This window comes from Nyctereutes procyonoides, unplaced genomic scaffold (genome assembly GCF_905146905.1).
Source record: "Nyctereutes procyonoides isolate TBG_1078 unplaced genomic scaffold, NYPRO_anot_genome, whole genome shotgun sequence".
Lineage (NCBI taxonomy): Eukaryota > Metazoa > Chordata > Mammalia > Carnivora > Canidae > Nyctereutes > Nyctereutes procyonoides.
Genome location: NW_026575035.1, coordinates 8,443,407 through 8,469,034, shown reverse-complemented (window position 1 = coordinate 8,469,034; position 25,628 = coordinate 8,443,407). Strand labels below are relative to the sequence as shown.

Sequence of the window (25,628 nt, the reverse complement as noted above, 5' to 3'; positions counted from 1 at the left end):
CTTATGCTGTTTGCACCCATGAGAGCTCAAGTCACAAGGACCATTTCTGTTTTTTAAACAAACCCTGTTTACCCTCCACAGGGCTTAGCCCTGCCCATTTCCTCATCATGTTTATGTTCCATTGCTCTATTTACATATTTCTTCCAAAACCCCATCATTGCAGCTGCACAATTGTGATTTCTTTCCCTTATAATGGAAATGTAATTGTATATAATAGTTACATTAATAATATTTAAAAATACTATAAATATAATTATATACTATGCATAATTATTACTGTAAGATAAATTTCCTTTATATATCACAAGCTACAACTGCTACTGATAACACTGCCAAACCCATTCTCTTCTGCTGTTCATCGTCTGTGAATTACGGAATAATATCTGAAAAAAACGTGAAGTTGACAAAGATTCAAGAAGTAGGACAATTCTCTGAAGCCCCAGCCTTCTGATATGCGATTCATTCCCCCATATCTGTTTAGTTAAACTGAAAGAAACGTCAGCCTTGCCAGCAGAAGTGTGAGCAATGAGGCCGAGCCCTGCATGCCCTTCCTGCATGTCCTTACCATTACCAGCATGGTCAGGGCCCGGCTGGCTGGCCAGCAACCAGTGCATTTATCCTGCTTCTTGCTATAATGTCTTTCAGAATGCAGCTGTGTGATTGGTGGTTGAGGCCTTTGCCTTTGAAGTGAACACCAAGAAAAAAGTTATTTGGGGGTTTTGACTAATCATCCTATATTCAGACACAGTGCTGACTAATCTGCCTGTTTTCAGATATGATGCAGAGTGGAGTTACAGAAATGCAAAGTAAAGAGGTAGTTTAAGAATTAGCAAAAGTCTCTTAATGAGAAATTGATCTAGCATCGAGGGACATCCATGTGGGTTGCTAGAACCCATTTAAGTGTATCTTAAAAGTCTTACAACTAAATCTATAAATGAATCCATGCACAGTGACAGGAGATAAGAAGACTAAGTCTTCAGGAAATTCTAGAGAACAGTTAAGTGATGGCCTTTCTCAGTTTCTGTTCTGATTGTTTTAACTCTAGGGTATTACAGACGTCATATTATAGAGTCCCGAATATCGCTCCTCTAATCTTGTGTTTGTCAACCTCGGGCTGTGGACATTCGGGGAATGTCTTTATTGTGCGAGCTGTCCTGAACATTGTAGAACACTTGGCATCATACTCATTAGATGCAAGTAGCATGCCCTGCACCCCAATTGTGACAACCAAAATGGCCCTGTCCCCCATCCTTCAAACTAAATGAAAACAACATACATTTTGCATTTCTATTTCCATTAGGAAATGGACCAGATGTTCAATAGGAAAATAAAATACACTAAAGAAGAAAAATACTGGCTTCTGTTCACAGGTGGCCTGAAGGTCATCCTAGGTCCACCCCGTTTTGGTTTCCTTCTTGTGAATAATAAACTTTCCTGGGTATTATGTTCTTGCTTCTTATGTTTCTTTTCATTTCTTTATCCTGTATCCCATAGTGATGGATGAGTCACATTACTACCCAGCCTCCCCCTCTAGGAATGGTGGGGGAATTGTTGCAAAGCTCTGGCTACATCCAAGCCTTTTAAAGGACCACAGGAAGACAACAAAGGTGTGTAGAGGTCTAGATAGAATATCTCATTAAAAATACTGGGGGAAATGAGCTCGTGTAGAGAAAGAAGGAAAGAATGAAATAGAATATACACCAACAGTCTTTCAATTTATCGAATTATAAAGGAAAAATTTTGTGCTAACCAGCCAGGCTAACTAGGACAAGGGCTAGCAAGTCTGAAGTTAAAATATGGGCCATCTTTCTAAGGCTTAAGTGTATTTAAGTCTAAGGTGTTGAACATGTTGATTTGATACATTTATAAATTCCAAAAACAGTTACCACCATAATATTAGCTACCTTCTTCATCTCTTCACATTGTTACCATTTCTTTTTTGGGGTGAGAACATTTAAGTTCTACTTTCTTGGCAACATTCAAGTATATGACACATCACCACATCACTAACTAACTATACACACATATACACTAACTATATAACTAACTAACACACATCACTAACTATATAATCACCATGCTGTACTTCTTTTTATTTATCCTCCCGTTTTGGAATTCTAGTCTCTCAATCATGAGCTTCAGCCCCTGGCTCTCCTTCTACTCCGAAGTAAACTCTTTCAGATAACTGATGATATCAACATGATGATTTATTGTGTCCACATTCTGAGAGAGTGACTTCAGGGACTCTGGCTGTACCATCCGCCAGGGAGGCTCATCCTCTGTGTCTACCTGCTGTTCCCTATAACAGGTACTCAATAAATATCTGTTGAGGTGCACCCAGGTGGCTCAGTGGGTTAAGCATTTGCCTTTGGCTCAGGTCATGATCCCAGGGTCCTGAGATCACCACTTATGCACGCTCTCTCTTTCTCTCTCTCTCAAATAAGTAAAATCTTTATAAAAATCTGTTAAATGAATGATCAGTCAAGAAAGCTTAATTTTATTTTTATTTCTGGGAAAATAATTTTTCTGCATTTATAACAGTAATAGAATGAAGACATGTTTTAAAAGGATGTCCATCAGTTAATTAGAAGGATTATCTGCCCATTAAAAGATGACTATCACAGTATTGAATTGTGCTTGCCTTCAGATTCTGGAGAAATAAAATCAGCTGAAGCATTATGGGTAGAAAAAGACCAAAGGAGAATCGCAACAGAACTGGCAGAAACTGAATAAAGAAGAGTTCCATTAATATCCAATTCTTAAAGAAGAACAGAAGTCACTTAGGACAGCGCCTGGCACACATGAAGCACTCAATGAATATCAGTATGTTATGATGACATCATCATCATCATCATCATCATCATCATCCCTGTGATAACAAGGTGATTTTAAATGATATTCAAGTAAGACATTCAATAATGTCAAATCACACCTTGATGAAGTCATTTCATTTTTTATTTCAATTATTTTGATGACCTGCAGAAGAATGTGGCCAAGGAGCACCAGTGTATCTTGTATACAGATTGCAGTTTAATCTGAGCTGACCTCAAGCTCAGAGCTGGAATTGAACAGCATTGTTTTGTTTTTAGAGATTTTATTAGAGAGAACAAGATTTTATTAGAGAGAACAAGATTTTATTCATTTATTCATGAGAGACATAGAGAAGGAGTCAGAGGCAGCCAGAAGCAGGCTCCCCATGGAGTTGGGAGACCAATGTGGGGCTCGATCCTGGACCCGGGATCATGGTCTGAACCACCCAGGTGCTCCACATTGTTTTTTCTTTGCCCTTATTTTTATGATTACTTATTACAAACAATATTGATTTATTAATGGTGGTATCTAAAGTTTCCTTTAAAGATATTTGTTTGGGGGGGATAAAGCAAGCCCATTTAAAGAAAATCGTGAAATAAGTGATAGGAGAGGAGGTATACAGATTGGGCAAAATCTTGATGGGAAGGCTTGTGTCTAAGCTTCGGGAGACTGCTTTGGGGGCACTTACTTGAACTCATCAAACCTCCATAATCCAAATGTTTCTGTTCAAGAAAGATGCTACCTTTAGGTGCCCGGTCTATACTCCTTGGCCATCAGATTGGCACAGGGGGCCTAGTTAGTAATCCTCCTCAGGTTACTAATGGAGAGAAGGAAACCACTTCCACTGGTGGCGCCACTACGCTGACGTCAGATGCCTTGATATGCTGACGTCAGATGCCTTGACCCCCTTCTCAGGTTCCCCAGCCCAGCTGGTAGTTGCAAATACTGCGTCCTGATTAGTAGAGCAAGGTGCTGCGCGGGGGACGCGCACGTCTCCAAGGTCGTGCAGGTAAACGCCTGACAACAGGGTCTCTGGGGGAAGGACTGGTGGGTGACGTTGGCTGATTTCGGGGGTCTGAGTTCTTCCCACTTAGCCCATTTCATTCATGGCTGTGCTTGACAACTGGCTGACAAAATGCCTGACTATTGAGCGGTTGCCCCTGGGGGCCTCGGCCCAGGCTGCGGAGCTGTCGCCAGCTGAGCGGTGGGTCTCTAACCACTGTGTGTCCTCCACGTGGGTCTTTGCCTCGAGGGAACCGCACGTGGCTGCCTCCCCGCAGCGACTGCCGGCCTCGGGTCCTGGCCCCGCAGATGTCCCGCAAATCCTCACTGGCAGGCGATCTGAGGTTGCAAGGAGTTCCCACAAAGGCCCCAGCCCCTGAAATGGGGCAGTTTTCTAAAGCTTAGTAAAGTTGGAGCGCTTTTTGTTTGGTTTTATCCTGTTTGTGTTCTTTGTCTTTGAGCAGCAGGCCAGCAGGACTCCACAGTTTCAAAGAGCAAGTGTCTATTTATGCAAGCCCCAGATGAGCTGGGGTGGGGAGGAAGCAAGCTGGGCTGACCCCCTTGTGGGGTCCCCTGCTGCCAGTGCTCCTGTCCCTACCCCCGCCTGCCCCAGGCCACTGAGAGCAACCCCAACCCCCTCCCCCTCCCCCTTCCATTCCCCCCTCCCCCTTCTCCCTTCCAATCCCCCCTTCCCATCCCCATCCCCCCATCTCCCCCCCCCCACACCATGGGCAAGTATCCCCCCCCCAGGCAGGAGGGAGGCAGGAGAGTGAGACTGGCCACGGCCCACTGACAGCTGGACAGAGTCATGCCTGCGCCCCCCCACCCCCGGGGGGACAAGGACGGGGCAGAGGAGGTCAGGAGAGGCATCCGGCTTTGGAAGGGACGGCTGGGCTGGGCTGGGTCGGCGTCACACCAGGACCCGGAGGTGGTGCCGCTCAGGCCTGGGCCCACGCTGCAGAGCGAGGGTTCCCACATGGGGTTCCGGGGTGCCGCGCTCTGCCTGCCTGGCCATCAGACGCGCAGCCTCGCAGATAGAGCCCCGAGCCTCCATCCTCCTCAGTGCAGGACTGGTGACACCCCTTCCTGCCTGACAGCAGTGACATTTAGGGACGCACACACCCCCCTTGGGACAGGGGTTTCTTCAGTGCCTTAAAGGGAGCCTGTCTTTGTATCCCACCTATTTTGTATCCCAGGGAGGGACTGTCCTGCCCCCTCCCCCCAAGTTTATAGAGCCTGCATGGGACTTCAGGCCCATCTCGTTGGGCTTCCAGGTCATAGGAGCCAGCTGCAGGACCCCAGGCAGGACATGACCCCAACCCCATACCTCAGCCTGCACAGAACCTAATTCTTCCATTCAGCGCCTTTGGCCTGGGAGCTTCAAAAGTAAGGAAGACACTGTGCCGGCCAAGATGCCTTGCTTCTGCAGCTAACTTTGTCACTGATGGGCTGTGTGACCTCAGGCAAGTTACTAAACTGCTCTGAACCTTCCTTACTTCATCTGAAAACTTGGCCCATGTGCCTGTTAAGGCCCCTTTCAGCTCTAATAGAGGTCCAAGGTGCTAAAATTCTACTTCCTAAGGATATAAAAATATAACACAATTTCTTCCTTTAGGAATGAAGTATGTTCCCTGGCTTTAAAGAGCCTATATATATATATATATATATATATAGGCTCTTATATATATAAGCCTCTTATATTCAGGTGCTGCATATATATATATATATATATATATATATATATATGAATGAAGTATGTTCCCTGGCTTTAAAGAGCCTATATATATACAGACTCTTATATATAGATATATATAGATATCTATCTATCTATAGATATCTATATATAGATATATATTATATATAAGATATCTGTATATATAAAGGCTCTTATATATATAAGCCTATATGTATATATATAGGCTCTTTATATATATATATATAGGCGCTCTTTAAAGATATATATATGTGTGTGTGTATATATATAGGCATATATATATACACACACACATATTTGAGACTATACACACACATATATAGTCTATATATATATACATATATATACTATATCATGTATGATTTTTGTTGTGGTGATGTTATTCTATGTCAACTCAAGATCTAGTATGTCCATAATGTCAGTATTAGTGACACTCAAGTCCTATTTCCCAGTAAGTACTATCATTCACTGCCATCTAGTGTTAACCAGATAAATGAAATTTTTGCATATTGTTTTCCTAAATTCCTTTCCCAGCCCCCTGTATTCAGAGGTGGGGCATACACACTGTCTCTCCTGAACATCGAGTCTTATGCTGTGACGTCTGTGTCCTGAAAAACTGTGTTCCCTGTCTACCATGGCTCACTGTCCACTTCCTCTGTTTATCCTCCCCAGACCTCCATCACCAGCCCGCATTCCATGGACTTTTCCCTCTGGCACCATTACCTAGTAGGACTATGCATTAGTTGCTGGGCAGAAAGTTTATAGCAAAAAAAAAATCTGTAACTCACAAATTAATTAGGGATTTAATCAAGAAAAGGCTTTCTCCACATTTGTGAACCTAAATTTTCACTTTAATAAAACTCCAGCTCAAGAGAAGCCTCTGAACTTTATGTTAAATACTTGCGTTTCAGAGGCTCTGAAATAGTTTCTAAAAGCCAACTAAATTATTTGGATAAACATTAAGTTTCTTTCATGTTTGTTGTATAGCTATAGTAATTACATCTCTGGGCATGTACAGAAGTGGCCTTTGTTTCAGGGTCTCCAATTACTTTGTTCAAGTGTCTTCAATTTGTCTCAAATGTCTCTAATTGCTGATATAAAATCCCTGTTCCATTTGCTTTTGTGAATTTGTTAAACAGCAAAATCAACAAAATTAAACTATTTAGAATCAAAATAAGATGAATATAATTTATTCATAGTATTCAAATTGAAGCCATCTATATTTTTGAAGCACTATCTTTAAGAATTATAATTTTATCAACATTCATTTAAGCCATTTGCATAATCCTTAACAGCAGCGAAACCGAAATATAGAAAATTTAAAAATCACATTTTATGAGAGAGAAAAGTTATTTCTGTTCTTCCTAGATCTTTAGAACTAAGCCTATCTGAAGGTTTAATTCTGCTCTCAGGATATAGAGATACAGAAACAAGCTCAGTGTTTGGTAGATCCTTTCACTATGCTAACAGGTATGTCAGAGAGGACTGTCTGTCCTGTTTACTCAGTTCATCCATCCTTTTCGTTCCTATTTCAGTTTCCTGATAAAGCAGTTCTATGCTTTTCTGAAGATGGAGATATTCATCCAAACTATTTTTTGGGGAAAGGCTACCTCCATACCTGAAGACCTGAAGCTATCCTTCATTCTTCTGACATATTTGTAAGGCTACTCTGGCTCTAACCACTTGAGACTGGATTTTGATGTAACTTCTAGAATCTGAGGTAAAACCTTGTTATGTCCTAGCCAATTAAAGTCTGGCTAGAATAACCTTAGCTTACTCCAGAGGAATAGTCTTAACCATTCAGAACACAGGAACTACACACATATCCATGTCCTACCTGAATTTCTATCATAATTTCTTACCCCAATCCCTGATCAGGGTTTGGGCCATATCTCAGTTTATCTGGAAAGCCAAAGCAAGGAAATCTTGTGGCTGTCCTATGATAGTGTGGCTCTGACACACAGGGTTATGTTAGCCACATCCAAATGTAGATTTATTTTAGTCCCCACATAGAATATTTTCACTCCAGTGAAGCAACTGTGAGCATCTCATCTTAGCCAAAGTATATTCCTCATCCTTGGCTACTCCTGGTAAGTTACTGAGTGACTACATGAATGAATGAGGTGGATTTGGCTGACACTAACCTAAAGAATTACATCAGAGCTTTCCACTAGGTACTGGGTTAGAGTGTCTAGAGATAAGGCCTCTGGAATCACATGTCCCTAGATTCAAATCCCAACTTACCATTTGCTAGTTGCATGATGTTGGAAATTATGTAGTCTTTCTATGCCTCAATTTCCTCACCTGTAGAATGGGGAATATAATAGTTACTTTCTTATCAAGTAGTGACGATTTATTTTATGCAAACTACTTGGCATGATTTATGTCATAATGGGCTGCAACTGGTTTACACTGGCTCACAAGAACTGATAGTATACACCTTTTCTGGTTCTCCAAATCCTTCTATCCCCCATCCAGTAACTTCTTATCAGTAGCTTGAAAAGAATTTGTCCTGTGAGTATATACACCATGGAAGTTATCAAACATTACACATCAGGGGCTGGCTTGTCTGTAGGCTATAAATTCTCTATAAATGTTAACACCATTATGATTATTCCTCAGTAGGTACTCTAATTCCCTTGTGGTTTTGAGAAGGCATTCTGCTAGTTAAGTAAATTCTGAGTTGAAATACCACTGATGGGATTGATTACCTCAGGGAAAGTAGTGCATACTTTTGTGCTTTATAGATCTTAATCCTTAATTCATTGAACTGATTTTCGGCTCCATGAAAATTGGAACCATGTCTGCTTTTCTCATTGCTGTAGCCCCCATACCCCACACAGACCTAGGACAGAGTAGGCACTCATAAATATCTGTTCAGTGAATAAACAAATGAATGAGATTTTTCTCAACACCCCTATTTTCAAAGGGTTTTCAGATCTGTTTCATCTTTTTCTCCAAACATTTGGAGACATTTTACATTAACAGGTCAGTTTTATCCCCATTGAATAGGTGAGGAAACCGAAATCCAAAAACGTGCCTTATTAATGATTTGCTTTCATTCATTTTATTATGCCCATTAGTCCAGGATTTCTCAAAATGTGTTCCGGTTGTGAATTCCGAAGGATGATAATAGTTATCATGTGATTGGGGGATCCATGGAAGAGTAAGTTTCAAAAATACTGCATGCTGAAATTTTAAAAGATTGGTTTATTCAAAACAGTTTTAAGAGACTTTATTAAGCCACCGTACAAGGTGAACCTGGAGTGAGGATGGGTCAACACGTTCTTCAATGATGTATCCAGCAGTATTCGCGTGAAACAATCACTAGAGCGGTGCTTCTCAGATTGTCATGTGCATGTGAATTACCTGGCAATCTTGTTAAAATGAAGATTCTGATTGTGTGGGTTTAAGGTAGGGTCTGAGATTCTGTGTTTCTCGCAAGCTCCCAGACGTGCCCATACTGCTGGTCGCACGGCCATGCTTTGAATAGCTAGGGATTAGAACATATCAGAGTCAGGTAAAAAAATATTTGGCACTTCAGTAGAGGAGCAGATAACACCACTGAAGTATATATCCTAGTTGCCGTAAGAACCAACTGTTTAAACAAGTATGCCGTTTGAAGGGATGAGGGAATGGGGGATACACCCATATAAAGAGCAATTTTGGAAGAAGCAGCAAGCAAGACTACACTTAAGTAGCTTAAGTAGGGGAACTGTCATCCAGCTAACATTTAGGTTAGGGACACAAGGGGGGAAGGGACACAAGGACAGTTAACTAGCCCCTTAATTGGCATACAGACTAATGTAGGTTCATTTTGTCATGAAAACCCAGGTAAGTGAGGGGGAGGAGGAAAGAAAGACCCAGTATCAGTGCAGACTTAATTATTATTTTCTTTCTCCACCTACAGACTCAAGTTCTGTGAGTTATGAAGTTTTGAAAACTAATTCATTATTCAAAATGGGATAATAATGTCAGAAATTGGAGGGGGGAAATGGACTGAGAAGAAATGTTGGTGTATTGCGAGTCAAGCGAGGAAGTAACACTACAAAGTACATTCAGTTGGTTAAAGGGTTCATAGACCCTCGTATCTCCAAAGACCCATCTTTCCACTGAGGCCCTGGTCTAGTCTGGGCACCTAGTTTTGACACCTGTGTTGCTGGCAGCTGCTAGTCTCTGGCAGCCTCTTCTCTCCTGGTCCCTTGACAACTGTGTTTTAATAACCTCTGTGGGTCACACAGTTCATAAATGCAGAGCTTGGGATTAGTTTAATGGAGGTGTGATAAGGTTCTCCCATAATATTTCTACTGGTGATTCATTTCTTCCAGTTATGGCTTGACATATTTTGGTAACTTATTTGAAACAAAAAGGCTAATAACTCATGACTTCCTAATAGATCAAAACCTTTATCAGTGTAAAGCACTATTTTTGCTGAATTTCATAATTTCTCCCCTCAGTTCTTTGTGTGAGTTCATTTGATCACTACTGTTGTTTACATTTTTAGATTTATCTTTGTTTATCTTTCTATAATGCTAGTTTATATTATTCCCTAGTAATTAAATTTCTGAACTCAAGCGGAGAATACTTGCTTTTCGCTGATGTTTATATTTTTGTCAGAGTTGATAGGTTTGATTTTATTTGGGTAGTCTCATTTGTTTTTGAGCTTTTGTGTGTCTTGCTGTTTTCCATCTTTTAAAGAAAGCTTTTCTGATATTGCCTGTTTTTTTTTTTCTATTTTTAGTGCATTCAGAGGTATTTATTTTCAGAGGTATTTATTCTGCTTAAAGTATGTTTGTGGTTACTTAACGATTTTCAAAAGAAATTGTCAAGCCTATATTTCTTAAGTTTCAAACATCAGGTATGAAACAGTATCTTTAATTGATTTGAATAGAATTGATGCCTTGCTAAGAAAAATGATTTAGTACACTTACCATCCCCTGTTCACCACCCATAATTGTGAAATGCAAACAGTTTGGCTCTTTTTTATGGTTGTCAGAGCTGTCGTTGATCAATACTGGAGGCATAATCTACAGTTACATAGCACTGGCGGTTTTTGAAATGTATACAGTGGAAATTTATAAATGGGTTAGTCATTTCCCCATAAACATCTGTGTCCTGTGCCGTATGCATCCATGCTATGATGTTTCTGATCTCTTGGAACACTTGTTGATTAGTGAGAATTCATAGGTATTTCTGTTCCAAAGTTTGGACTCTGGCATGGTCAGTTATAACTAAGTTTCAAAATGTCATAAAACAACTATCTGGTGCCCAAGAGAACCTTAAGAAACATTCTTTTCTTCATGTTTCACCCCTGTGTTTTATTGCACTTGTCTTATCTAGCGGAATTGGTGCACATGTCAAATGGTGTTCCTCATTACGGTGAAAAATGAAACAAAAGGTGCTTTTTCCCCATTACCTTAATATCCTGAAATAGCCAAAATATATACACATGGCACCAGAAGAACAGAGAGTTTGCCTTTTTCTAACTTGTTTTAAAAGTGCAGTGCAGACAGGCTAAATCCATCTGGGAATTCTGTGGGTCACAAGTGTCATTAGCAGTGCAGAGTTGAAGCCCCTGTCTAGAACTGACTCTAGAATATTTACATGGGAAGGTTGTTTGTGGTGCCTTACATCTTCTCCTTTGAAGGTTATGATTAAGGAGTTATTTTTTCTTTTATCAGTGATACATTCTTTGTTTAATTCAAACAAAAATTCATCAGGCATCTGATGCTTCTTACCTAATGCCAATTTTTAAGTTACACAGTATTCTGTATACTAACATAACATCCCAGATGTATAGTCCTAATGTTCTATTTACTCCTGTGATTTTCATCATTTGAAATATACTGTTCAAATCACTTTACACTTCAAAAATTATCTTCAGTGGTATCTCTCAATATATTTACTCATAAATAGTTCTAATGAACTATTGTCATTTTTCAGAATATGAAGATATAGGTGTATAGCCTTGGGAACTTAAAACCTCAGCTAATTACTGTTTTCTGAGATATTGTATGTACATTCATGTAATATTTTTCTATGATAATGATTTCTTAAAACATTTATTTAAAAGCAAATATTAACAATAAGTGGAAACATTTAAAATTCAATTTATTTTTGCAATTGCCATTCTGAATGGTTTAATCAAAACACCCATCCTGACTTTTCCCTCTCTCATCTTTTCCAAGCAGGTAAGAACCTGAATCTTAGGAAACATCTTAACCCAACCAGCAAATTTGTTTCCAGCCTGAAGGGCCTACCCTACGTTTCTGCTCCAGTAGCATGCTTCTCAAGGTAAACAACCTTAAAAGCTAAAAGTAGAACAGAATGACTACTTTAAGCAACTCATCAATTTTTTGGCCCAATTTTATTCTATTTTCAAGGTGGGGTATGGTAATTGTGTACCACTCTTGGGAAAAACTAAAAGCAGCAGTTCCCTGAATGTTTGCATGCAAAGAACCTCAGTAAAGCCAACATGGTGTTATGTTTTGTTTTATTTTGTTTAAGATTTTGTTTTTCTTAAGTAATCCCTATACCCAAGGTGGGGTATAGGCCCTCGAACTCGTGGCCCTGAGATCAAGAGTCCCACACTCTACCAACTAAGCCAGCTGGGTGCTCCCAACATGGTATTATCTTAATAACAAGGGAATCGCTGTGTTTTGATTGATGATTCTTATTATAAATTCTAGAACTTAAAATGTCAATGTCAAACATACCTCAAAATATTTCCATAGCATTTAGCTTTTCCTCTCACTGTCTTTTCTTCATAGTTAAAACATATGCACACATACCTACTTTAAAAACTTGACATTTTGAAAAATTTGATGTGCCACATAGGTAGTACACTTCATATTATGGACTTAACATATTCCACATTTCAAAGGCTTGACAAATTCCGTGGACTGTCATTTACCCCAATTTATAGAAATCTTGAAAATCCCTGATCTGCTGGCTGGTCGTTTGCTGGCACTGTCACCACGAGCAGCTTGAGTCAGATCCATTTCAAGGCAGGAAGGGGGCAGTGTAGCTCTTACAGGTGGTAAACCACACCGTCAGGGGTTCACCCTGGGTGGTAGGTCTGTCTGCAGTGATTTGGATGAGAGAAGGGCCACTTCGTTCTCTTACAAGCTGAGAAGAATGGGGGGCTGACCACCAGATGGCGGTGCTCTGACTGCCACGGACCCCACAGGGGTTCTGCTCCGGGAAGAAAGACAATTAGGCTTCACGTTTCCCATGCTATTTAAATTTGGATGGACAAACTTTTTGGCCAATTTATAATTGGGAAAGTTTTCCAAGTGACACTGGATGCTGGTAATTGCAAACGTTTATAGGCAGCCTAATACTGTGGTTCTCCGGTACATTTCTAGTTCCTGTAGCACACTCTGGACTTGAAGGATAAAACTGCCTGGGTCCCCATGGTGAGGGGGACCTGACTCCGAGTCCCCCTTTGAAGACTGCAGTGTGGCTTGCTGGTTTCATTCCTTCGCAGGACCTAGCCTTTGTCTCCAGGGAGACACTTCCCAGCATCACAGTATAAACTCAGGACAAGTTTATCTGGTTGTGAAAGATTTTGTGTCTGCCTCGAGCATTCTGAAAGTAGAGATGTCTGTGCACTTCACCCCCAGCTCCTGAATCTTCCCACTCCGATTTCCTCAGCTTTGGCTTCTTCAGAATCCAGGCTCTATAGTCTATACAGCATGTGGTTCTCAACTGACCTGTAGTGTTTTGTCTTTACTGAGTTAATTTGCAGAGAGAAAAACAATCACCTTTGTTGAGTCACTTGATTCCTCTCTACCACCCAAAACTAACTCTCTCTCTCTCTCTCTCTCTCTCTCTCTCTCTCTCTCTCTTCCCTTTCTTTGTGGAAGTCCTTAAGCAGAACTTAAGCTGTGGTTCCTGCTTTGCCCTGAAACCATGCCTACAGCACATGCTGATAAGAAATCTGCTGTTTTGGAAGAGTGGTTTCTGTGCGGCTGTGGGAGAGTTGATGGTTCCTGAGCTTCAGTATTCAGTGTTGTTTCAAAATTAGATTATTGGAAGCTGGTTTGGAAGATGCAAGTGAAATTGTCTTTTAGGTCTTTCTGTCCATGAACCACAATAACCCTCCTCCCCTCCCTGTTCTTTCTTTTCTTCTCCATCAATTTACCACTAATAAGTTTCTCTTCTGAGACTTTTATTCTTCAATGTACTCATTTTTTTTCAGATTTAGTTGTAGACAGGGAATAGATCTCCTTTAAGCTGCTACATACTCTGATTCACAAAGAAGTAGCATTTTATACACCTGGTTATTCTGTGTACTATTTATTGGCAGACTAAATAATGTAATGCTGTAACTGCAGTTGGAGTCTCTGTAAATCAATACCAACATCCACCTTAGCCCTTGCAAGTGACCAATACATTTTAGTAGAGGAATGGGCAAAACTGTATGTAATCGCCACTGTTGATTTTCCTGAGATTTAAAAAAAACAAACAACCCTTTTGCACAAAACAGGTCTCTGTCAATGAGGCCTTCCTTTTGGGTTCAGTATCAATCACACCTCTAGGGGGCACTGATTTCATGGTTGCCATTAGTGGAATTGATGCTCAGTTGTCTTAACTCTTCTTTCGCCTACTGAGAACTGGTGGCAAGACTTGAGTGCCTTTTAGTGGGGAATCTACAGTTGGAAATTGCAAAGGGTGGCCTGCAGCTTCCTGTCTTGTCTCCCACTGAAGCTGTGCTCCCTTGAAAGCATGTTAATAATAAAGACATTAGTGCAAGAGACTCAAGTTAGAAGGTTCAGTTGTAATAGAATGAAGTTTAACCCATCATAAAGCTGCACAACAAACGGAACTGTGACAGTCCTTAGAATCAGAGACAAGTCCTCTGTCATTTGGCTCTGACTGCTTTTTAGAGACCATTTCCATAATGTCATCAGGAGGTGTTCTAGCTCTGATTCTTGCAGTTTCCCCATAATTGCAACACAGCCAAGCAGGTGTTGCTCTGGAGGTTTCTGTGGCAGTCTTGGCACCTGGGATACATTGGATTACGGAGTTACTGGCCCCACTGTCAAGCCCTGGGCGTGCATATGCTGCATACATTAAGTAATGTTTACACATTTCTTAGATGTATTTGATAGGTTTTTTAAAACTCACTCTCTACCCTGGCCAATGATTATTTGTTTTGGAAGGACCCGAGTCATTTCCAGGCAGCCTTTTAAAATCTCATTCCCCTTAAAAATCAGCCATTAAAATAAATCTGTGGTCCAAATGCATCTGGCAGATAGAAAGATAACCTGGACAATTCCTATATGCACTAACATTTATATCTAGTCTTCAAATGATGCTTTATTTTCACCGTCTTCTTATAAATCGCTATCATTTGAAATAGATATTCGACCCATGAAAGCTCTAAGTACATGGTGCCCTCAGTTTTAGTCATAGTAAACAAAGCAATTGGCCCATTTGAGTTTTTACAGCTTACAAAATGTCACTCATATGAGAAGATAGTGATGTCATATCAAGCACATGAATGTAATTAGATTTGAGAAATTTTGGAATCAAACTGGGGGGAAAAATCTCAACTAGGATATGATAGCTGAGTGTTAAGATCGTTCTTGTATAGTTCTTACATTTTTCAGTTTAGATAAAAATAGAAAAAATCTTTTAATAGCTGTTCTTCAGAACTTTGCAAATGATTTACTCTTCCATAGTGGCTAGTATTTTTTGAGTGCTAATACGCAGAATAGTGCCAATTCACTATTCCAAGCGTTTTACCTGCAGGAACACACTTAACCATCAGCACAATCCTGTGAGGTTATACCCACCTAACTAAGAATTTAAGTTAAAGGGTTATCCCCACCTAACCAAGATCACACAGCTAGAAAGTCCTTTGACTTGGAGAGGCTTCAGAGCCTGCACACCTAATTTCATTATGCCTGCAGTGCCCTATGTCTCCTAATCTTCAATGCACTTACCTGTGAATGTTATGTTGCAAATATCTGCTCAGTGACCTTTCAAATATAGAGTCCCCAAGGGAAAAAAAATTACCTTTTCCCAAATTTTTATTTAAGAGACAGGATAGCTTCATGATAAGAGCAAAGCATCCAGAAGTAGACCTCTGAGGTCTCATCTCAGCACTGTGGCTTTGGATAAGCTATTCTATCTAGAAGTGTCGTGATTTCTTTCATAAAGCAAGGATGATGAATAAAATAGTCCCTACTACATAGGGTTGTTTTGAGAATCAAATGAGTTAATACATAGTGCTTAGAGCAGTACCTGATACACAGTAAATAATTCATAAGCCATCTTCTTGTTACTGTCATAACTGGCTCAAAATGGTGAAAATGGTTTAAACATACACAATGGTGGTGGTTTATCCTGACTAACGGAGAGTTAGTGTTCTGTTGATGTTTGATTACTTGAATCTGGGGCAAGAACAAAAATAAGGCAAAGTGCTGTAATATATATTTTAATTAGTTTTCTTGACATGTGAGGTTTTTACTGTGGTATACACTCCAGGATTTGTTTGGCTGGTAAGATCCAGAAGTACCGGGGAGTACTGGCTTATATCTGAGGAAATTCCATGAGTAATCAGTATGACATGATCCTCTTTACCTCAGGTAAATCAGTTTTCTTAAACACACTGCAATAGCATTTATTGAGGTAGGTATTTTGCATGCATGATAATTTTCAATCCTACCAACACCATAGGGATATATACTCTTTATCACCATTTTAGACATGTGGAAACCTATCCAGACTCCCTCAGCCAATAGAGTTAGGATCACTATTAAGGTTCAGGTTGTCAAAAAAAAAAAAAAGGTTCAAGTTGTCTAATTGCAAAGCACAGACTTCATCCACGCTAGCCATAGTAAAAAACCATCATCATCATCATCATCATCATCATCATCATTATCAACAACAATAGGAGATGAAAATAGTAGAAAAGGCAAAAAAAAAGTGATATTTTAATGTGTCTTCCACGAAATAGAGGCAAACCTTTAAAGGATAAAGGTCAACAGAATAGGGACAATAAACTTTTCTGAGGCAGGTTGAACCAGTTTTCTTGCAGTATCTTTCAGGCCTGTGATATTTATTGTTTTCACTGATTTTTATTATTAACTTGTATGTTGTATTCATTGACATCTGTTATGTGTAAGGGCCTGGGCTGGAAGCTACAAAGGATGAAAGGATGGAAAAAAATCGGGTATAATTCTTTGTATCACTTGAGACTATCATCATCCGTCTTTGGGTGAATACCCAGTAGTGAAATTATTGGATCATATGGTATTTCTAATTTTGGGGGGAACCTCCATACTGTTTTCCACAGTGGTTGCACCAATTTACATTCTCACTAATAGTGCATAAAGGTTCTGTTTTCTCCACATCCTTGTCAACACTTGCTGTTTATTGTGTTTTTCATTTTAGTCATTCTGACAGGTGTATGATGATATCTCCTTGTGGTTTTGATTTGCATTTCCCCAATGATGAGTGATGTTGAGAATCTTTTCATGTGTCAGTTGGCCATTTGTATGTCTTCTTTAGAGATATGTCCATTCATAACTTCTGCCCATTTTTAAGCTGGATTATTTGCTTTTTGGGTGTTACATTGTATCAGTTCCTTATATATTTCAGATACTAAATCTTTATTGGATATGTTATTTGCAAATATATCCTCCCATTCTGTAGGCTACCTTTTAGTTTTCTTGATTCTTTACTTTGCAGAAACATTTTATTTTGATGCAGTCCCAATAGTTTATTTTTTGCCTTATTTTCTTGCCTCAGGAGATGTATCTAGAAAATCTTGCTAGGGCTGATGGCAGAGAAATTACTGCCTGTGCTCTCTCATATCATTTTTATGGTTTCAAGTATCACATTTAGATCTTTAATGAATTTTTAATTTTTGTGTATGGTAAAAGAAAGTGGTCCGGTTTCATTCTATTGCATATTGTCTAGTTTTCCCAGTACCATTTGCTAAAGAGATGTTTTCCCATTGTATATTCATTTTTCCTTTGTTGAGGATTAATTGGCTATATTATTGTGGGCTTACTTCTGGGTTTTCTGATCCATTATATCGATCTTTGTGTCTAGTTTTGTGCCAATACCATACTGTTTTAATTACCACTCCTCTGTAATATAACTTGAAATCTGGAATAGTTATACCTCCAGGTTGTTTTGGCTCTTATCTCTTGTGGTTTCATACAAATTTTAGAATTGTATGTTCTAGTTCTGTGAAAAATTCTATTGGTATTTTGATAGGAATTGCATTGAATCCATACATTGCTTTGGATAGTATGGACATTTTAACATATTCTTCCAACCCATGGGCATGGAGTGTCCTTTTTTTTCCTGCATCATCTTGAATTTCTTTCATCAATGTTTTATAGTCTTCAGAGTACAGGTCTTTCATCTTTTTGGTTACATTTATTCCTATAAAATTTATTGGCTTTGGTACAATTGTAAATGGGATTTTCTTAATTTCGTTTTCTGTTGCTTCATTATTGTATAGAAATGCAACAGATTTCTGTACATTAATTTTGTACCCTGTGACTTCACTGAATTCATTTATCAGTTCTAGTAATTTTTTGGTGGAATCTTTATGGTTTTCTATATATAGTATCATAGAATCTGCAAATAATGAGAGTTGCATTTTTTCCTTATCAATGTGGACACCTCTTACTTTTGTCTGTAGTCTAATTGTTGTGGCTAGGATTCCAGTATTGTGTTGAATAAAAGCGGTGAGGTTGGATATCTTTGTCTTGCTCCTGACCTTAGGAGAAAGGCTCTGTTTTTCACCATGGAGTATGACATTTGCTGTGGATTTTTCATATAAGACCTACTTTACAGAGGGTTTTTATTATGAATGTATGTTATACTTTGTGAAATACTTTTTTGGGACTTATTGAAATGATCATATGGTTCTTATCCTTTCTTTTATTGATGTGATGTATCATGTTGATTGTTTGGCAAATACTGAACCACCCTTGCATCCTGGCTATAAATCCCATTTGATTGTGGTGTATGATTTTTTAAAATGTGCTGCTGGATTCAGTTTGCTAATATTTTGCTGAGGATTTATGTTCATTAGAGATATTGGATTGTAGTTCTCTTTTTTCTGTAGTGTCTTTTTCTGGTTCCATATTTGATGGAAGCATTTTTACAAATCTCAAAAAACTTAAATGCAATAAAAAACTCACACAATATACACAGAAATAACATATACTATCTGTAGCTATACTAAAATTCATGCATGTCATAGGGTCTACTAATTTGGGTCTCAACTCAAAGTGACTTTAGGTGTGTCAGGAGCAGTAAGAAGTGTGTGGCAATTTATTATAATTAGGGTGGAGTTCACAGTGTTCTACCTACAAGTCCTTCCAATGCAAAAACAAAAATACCAAATAGTAAAACTTAAATAATACTTTATTGTCTAATGCATTATACATAATTATCAAGCAGGAATCCAGTATTGACATTTGTATTGTAGTTTAACAGTTAACATTTACTAGTCCTTGTTAAAATTTACGTTCCAACAAATTAGTTTTATACCCAAATAATGAGAAGTGGAGTGCAACTTGAACGTATTAGCATAGTAACTGGCATAAAATATGAATAAAGACATAGTTTAAAAGAATGTAGGAACCATCATTTCACACGTAGTGAAATAATCATATTTCTACTTTTTCCTCACTCTTTCCAAACTGGGAACGAGACTCAGTGGGTCAGTCAAGCCATGCTCCACAGGAAGCACCACTGCAGGCTAATGCTAAGGGCAGTGTGTCTTTGCCTTTACTGCTTTCAACACAGAATTCCACCTGCTATTCCTTTGTTCCAGCTGCTCTTTTTTAAACCTATCTTGAAAAGAACTATGGTTATCTTCATCTTCTGTCTCAGAGATGATTTCCATCTTCTGAATGATGAGTTTAATAAGCTCATGCTGTTTTTCCAGAAGAGAAGTGAGATCCTTCAGCCTAAAAGGATATACAAGTCTTGTGAATTTATCATCAACTAATTTTTCAGTCTATGAGTGCAGAAAGACCTACATTACTAGAAATGTTCTATAGCAGAGGGGCTGTGCTCAGGTCATATCTTCATGGTAGTCATAATCTTTCTCAGCAATACATATTTTTAAAGTGTTCTTCCTAAGGTTGCACTGTTGATTCTTGGTTAGTTTATCTTTATTCAAATTTTAAAGATTAAAATGCTATTGCACTTTCTGCACTAAAATGCAGAAAGATTAAGTGGCTTGCCCGAGGACCTAGAGTAAGTAGTTGAATAGGGCTTTAAACTCAGTTAAATTAATTCTAAAGCCCTCATGCTTAACTACTCTACACTATATAGCTCTAGGAATCCTCAAAATCTTTCAAAGCTTTGATGAATGAATTCGGATTGGTGAATTGTACCAAATAAGCTGTTGGGCCTAAAAAATTTCTCATGATTCTCAATATACTATGACATCAGTCAATGAAAGTATGACTTAATATATGAAGTAAACACAAATATATCATATGACCTGACAGTATATAGTATTTAAAAGTTTTAGGTTTTTCAAATACAGATAAAATGAAAAATACATACCGATATTTCTGTTTTGATATTTCTATTTCTAGAGAGGTGTCAACATTTGGAATTTCCTGTCTTGCTTCTTTGGTGTAAAAAATAAAATGAAATATACGCTGTAGGATAAGAGATTAATAGTTACTCAGGTTGAACTCAGTTCAGGAACTATTTCTTGAATGTGTGCCACGATTCAGCTACCGAGTCAGGTATGCTAGCTAGCACCACAAATATTCTAGGACATAGCTATGGCCCTCAAGGAGCTCACAATCTGTTGAGAGAAACCTATTATCAAGAGCTATAAAACAAAATCATATATATAATAATAAAGAATAGTACAAGATGTATGGATAGTGTAGAAGGAGGAGGAAACTGGAGCAGAGGATCGTTTATACAAACGTGTAATTGAATCATCGTATATTTTCTCATGAAAAATGCCCATCATAAGTGGTAGTATTCCATAGAGGACTAGCTGTTCTTTCTCTTAAAACTTCCCTGCACCATTATCCAACACAATTGAATTTCCCATGAGAAGTTTCTGAAATGCTATTTTAATATATATTTTTAAAATTTACTGTCTTTTAAACCACTGGTAGACTGGAAAAGGCCAAGGAAAAATGTGAAATGACCAAGAATGAGCCAATTATAGGAGTCCAGGCAAGAGAAGAGGACAGCTCACACAGGCCACCCAGGAGGCCTATGGGAGGCTCCCTAAACATGGGAGTGACTGGATATGAGGGGCCAAGAAAGGGAAAAGAGACGTCAAGGATGACATCTTGCACAAGCAACTGAATGGTGTTGACATTAATTGAAATAAGAAACTTTGGAGAGGAAAGAGGCTTCTTTATTCTTTCCCTACAAGGGGAGTGAAACACAGGAGGAGTGAAAATTGTGAGTTTCTTTTGCATGAGTTTGTTTTGAATTTGCAGAATTTGAGATACCTTTAAGACATACAAGTAGATAGTTGGACATAGGAGCCTGGAATGCAAAGGGAGCTTTAGGCTACAGAATCAACTGCTCAGTCTTCTGTGTTTTAGGAGTAGTTGCAACCATGGATATGAGTGAAATTAAACAGAGAAATAATGGAGTTAGAATAAAGCCTAGGCTGATACTCAGATTGACTTTATAATTTTATGAATACACAATATAAAATTAATGTGCAAAGAACTCAGAATATTCATAGAGGAGGGAGCCCAGGCATGGTCAGGACTGGCATCCAATAGTTCTGACTTTTAATACAGTCCCTTTCTCATTATAATGCAATAGCTTTGTTTAGTCTCTGACAACTACTATATTTTCTATAGTGTACATTTCCCACATATCCGCATGTGTGTATATAAGTATCCAAGTGTATGTAACTATGTGCTCCATATATGTAAGTGGTATGTGACTATAAAAAACAGAAAAGGTATATCTACACTGTAAAAAAGATACAGGGCATGGCTGATCCAGCCATCCACCCATGGGCTATCACAGGGGTGTGGTACATACTTAACTCCAGGGTTGTGAATGAGCCACTGGGAAGAACAAAATTAATGTCTCCCTCCCACTGCCTATAACTTTTTCACTTTCTCGCTTTCTCACTTTATCACTTTCTCATGTGGGTTAATCATGCACTTTGTTTTTTAAATCACAGTTAATTCTTTTCCATAGGCACAGTGACTCAAAGTCTATACAAGGGTGCACTTACAGATAACACAATGAATGAATGTCAAGGAGTATCATGTTATTTATGCTGATATTTTTCACATGTACTTACTAATAACCCTGTACATCTGGGTCTGTTGGGGTACACGACGATGGACTTCTGATCTACTTTGCGGAGGAACCAGAGTGGCAGCTTCTTCTCTAAGCTGGTATGAAGTTCCACCTAAGGGACAGTTTAGATTTATTGAGAGGAATCATTAATATGCATCTAGAATTTTTATATGACACAGAAGCAATCATTAGTAGAGCAAACTAAAAGCTGACTCATGTGTTCTGCTTTATGTACAGGCAGCAGGGCTGGCCAGCCTCCCTGTCTCCCACCTCATCCACTGACAAGACAGTGGCAGCAATCTGCAGTTGGGGACACTGTTTAAAGAAGAAATTCAATTTAAGTGAGATGTTCACTGGTCATAGACTGTGACTGACAGTGGGCCTATAGGAATAAAACTTCGTCCATATTCTGGGGCATTACACTACAAAATGCACACAACTGGGATGTGTGGTTGGTATGAATGTGCACTGGTGCGGGAGAGGAAGCAGTGAAAGGATTACAACCGACACATCTACAAATACTCTATCAATTTTTCATGGCTGTGCTATCTCGGGCAAAATGGTTTATTCATGACAGATCTTGAATATAATTTCTATTTTCAGAGACAATCTTTTGTCTCATTTAATGGATTTACCTTGAATTGATATTTAGTTTAATTTTCAACTTTTCTTTTTGTTTGCCAAATTTATCTTCTACTCTTTTTTTCTTATAGTCCTTTGTCTCTGTTGCCATGTAGGTGAGTTCTCTAAGACCATAGGCTTTTTTATATATGGGCGTGTAAGTGGTTTATATCCACAAATGGTGAAATGGTTAACAACTTCCCTGACCACCTGTTTAGAACTCTGACCCATCTCCCACATAACATACTCTGTATCTTGCTTCCCTATTTTCATAGCACTTACCACTACTTCATGTGCTATATATTAGTTCCAGTTTCAAGAGCAGCTATGTTTTCTTGTATTTTATTAACACCACCAATTAGGTATTTTCTTTTTTTTTAATGTTTTTTTTTAAATTTTATTTATGATAGTCACACACAGAGAGAGAGAGAGAGGCAGAGACATAGGCAGAGGGAGAAGCAGGCTCCATGCACCGGGAGCCCGACATGGGATTCGATCCCGGTCTCCAGAATCGCGCCCTGGGCCAAAGGCAGGCGCTAAACCGCTGCGCCACCCAGGGATCCCCCAATTAGGTATTTTCTTTGAGTTTCTATAATAAATAATTTCCAAGTTTCCTTTTTCCCTCAGGTCTTAAGGACAATATTCCTTTCCCCTTGCAATATACATTTTTTTCCAGAGGTCACACATTATCATTTGCTTACTCAGACTTGATTGAAAAAGATTTATTTAAGCCTAGTGTTTGCCAACAGACAAAGCACACGATAAGTCTTAACCTTGTTCACTGTCTACATAGGATTTGCCAGATTTTCCTTCTCAAATATGGTCCTGGGAAGGATGGCCAGCAGAGCCTCAAGTCCAAGCTTGGTCTAGTAGACCCACTGACTGTGGCTCCTCTGGACTAAGGGAGCATCTTCACCCTTTCTAACTGGTGGGTTTTCCATATTGAAGGTAATTTTGTGGTGTGCATGATGTACATAAATGTATATAGTGTCTATAGCTGCCAGCCTGTACTTGAAGTGGAGGTATTAAACAGCTCCAAGCCCCCCCAAACATTCACAACTCCTGTCCTTGAGGAACTGTTACATCTCCCAGCATGCAGCATCCCAGGAACCTTTCTGCCCCGACGTAGGTTTGAGATGATTTTGGAGAAGACTAAATGTCCCTCTGTGAAATGTGCTGCTGCCTGTCTCCTCAGGCCCCGGTTCTGATGTGGCCTCCAATTAGGGTTGTAAGTCTAACATAGAGAGTTTTACATGGATGAAGAGATTTGCTTAAAAAATAACTTGAGGGAAATAAGAGAATGACTTCCTGATTTTCTCATCAATGTTCTTCATAATCTAAAACTAGGAAGATAACATAGGAGCACTTGTTCTGCCCATTTCCTTTACAGGCTTTTGCGCTGTTGTGTTTCAGGGAAGAGATCAAATCTAATATTGAATTGTGCTTTTCATATCAACGCTACTGACCCTGTAGTTGAGTGGGCTTCCCCCAGATGTCTATGTAGTATTATTACTTCTGTTCATTTATTTACTTTCCTTGATGTCTCCAAGAATTATTAGTTATGAAGTACTGCTGACATGCCTGCAAAGAGGTTTATACATCTCTTTTCCTCTCCTCATCCACCTACCCAGGGTCCTGCACTCCATCTTTGTTACAGTAATAACTGGTCAGTTAGCTCTTCCTTCCTGTTATCTTTCCCCACTAAATCAAGAACATAACAGGTCACCTTAAACACCACTTTCATTTTGTTCCCATTATTTGGAAGAGCTGATAATAACTTCCCACTTACTAACAACATAATTTGAAGCCCTTCCATCATTTACTGACCTTACTTTCAAAGCAAAAGGTTTCTGGATGGCTTGGTCAGTAGAGTGAGACTCTAGATCTCAGGGTTGTTGAGTTTGTAGAGTGAGACTCTAGATCTCAGGTTGGGTGTAGAGATTACTCAAACACATCTTTAAAAACAACAAAGCTAAGGTTTTCCTTTGCTACTTTTTAATAAATCTCTCTACCAATTTGAGCAGCCTTAGTACTCTCTAAGGAGCCATCCTTCCAGGCCATGTGGCCTTTCACCCTTCCTTAGCCACTTCTTATTCTGCCTTCAGCCCTTTGCTCCTGCTGGGTCCTGCCTTTTGGACTGGCCTTGCTGCTCTTCTAAATCCCATCTTTCAGTGTCCATCTCACATGCCAACTCTTTCATGTAGCATTTCCTTAACTGCGTTGGCATTTATTTTCTGTACCTAACATTTTAACCATTTAATTTATATATTTTTGTTCTTTAAATGTGCCAAACCCTCTGTATAATATATGGCTTAGTCACAGAAAATAAGAGTTTAAGGATGGTTCTAAGCTGATTTTAATATTTTATATTCTGTTTAGTTGATATAGTCTCTAATTAGACTTATCTTACTTATTAAAGTCAGTATAAATTGTACTGTGTTCCACACATATCATGTACTAGAACAGTTTTTTTTAGAGATAAACATATGTTAATGTATAGCTGAATGAGTAAGAGAGAAGAAAGCAGCATGACAAAAGTGAAGAGGATAAAGTTAAATCTTACCATGACTTTTTCTTTTTCTTGAACTGGCCTAAATTTCTAAATGTGCATGTTCAACTGGTCATCAGTATTTTTAATTTTTTTAAATTTTTTTACGATTTTTTAAAAGATTTTATTTATTTATTCATGAGAGAGAGAGAGAGAAAGGCAGAGACACAGGCAGAGGGAGAAGCAGGCTCCACGCAGGGAGCCTGACATGGGACTCGATCCTGGGACTCCAGGATCTGGCCCTGGGCTGAAGGCTGTGCTAAACCACTGAGCCACCCAGGCTGCCCAGTCATCAATATTTTTAAAACATCAAATATTCCCATTCAAATATGAAATTTAAAGATAATGCAGTTAAGAGCATAGAAAGTTTTTCATTGTGTAACAGGTGAGTACCTCATATGATTCAATAGCCAAGGACCTACCCAGAAGCCTCTGACTAGCAAATTTTACATTGAATGGTCTACAAAAATGTAAGAGTTGCAACAAATGAACAAAACCTCATGGATGTGGTTAACACTTCAATATAACCCATGATGTGTGAATCTTGCAATGCTATAGCCAGAAGATCAGGAGCTCCTTGGAACAGATGGGCTGTGACAGGACAATACCTCACACTGGTGACATTCCTATGATATTCTT

At 38.9% G+C, this 25,628-nt stretch overlaps 1 protein-coding gene across 1 annotated transcript in view; it reads right to left on the bottom strand.

Moving 5' to 3' along the window:
- Window positions 1-19,047: 19,047 nt before the first annotated feature.
- Window positions 19,048-25,628, bottom strand: part of TRPA1 (transient receptor potential cation channel subfamily A member 1) — a 50,924-nt gene continuing 44,343 nt past the window's right edge. The window contains exons 25-27 of the mRNA XM_055318376.1: window positions 21,822-21,932; window positions 20,084-20,181; window positions 19,048-19,476 (exon numbers count right to left, since the gene is read on the bottom strand). Of these exons, the coding sequence (XP_055174351.1) occupies window positions 19,272-19,476; window positions 20,084-20,181; window positions 21,822-21,932 (414 nt within the window). The 3' untranslated portion in view covers window positions 19,048-19,271. The remainder of the gene's footprint in view (window positions 19,477-20,083; window positions 20,182-21,821; window positions 21,933-25,628) is intronic.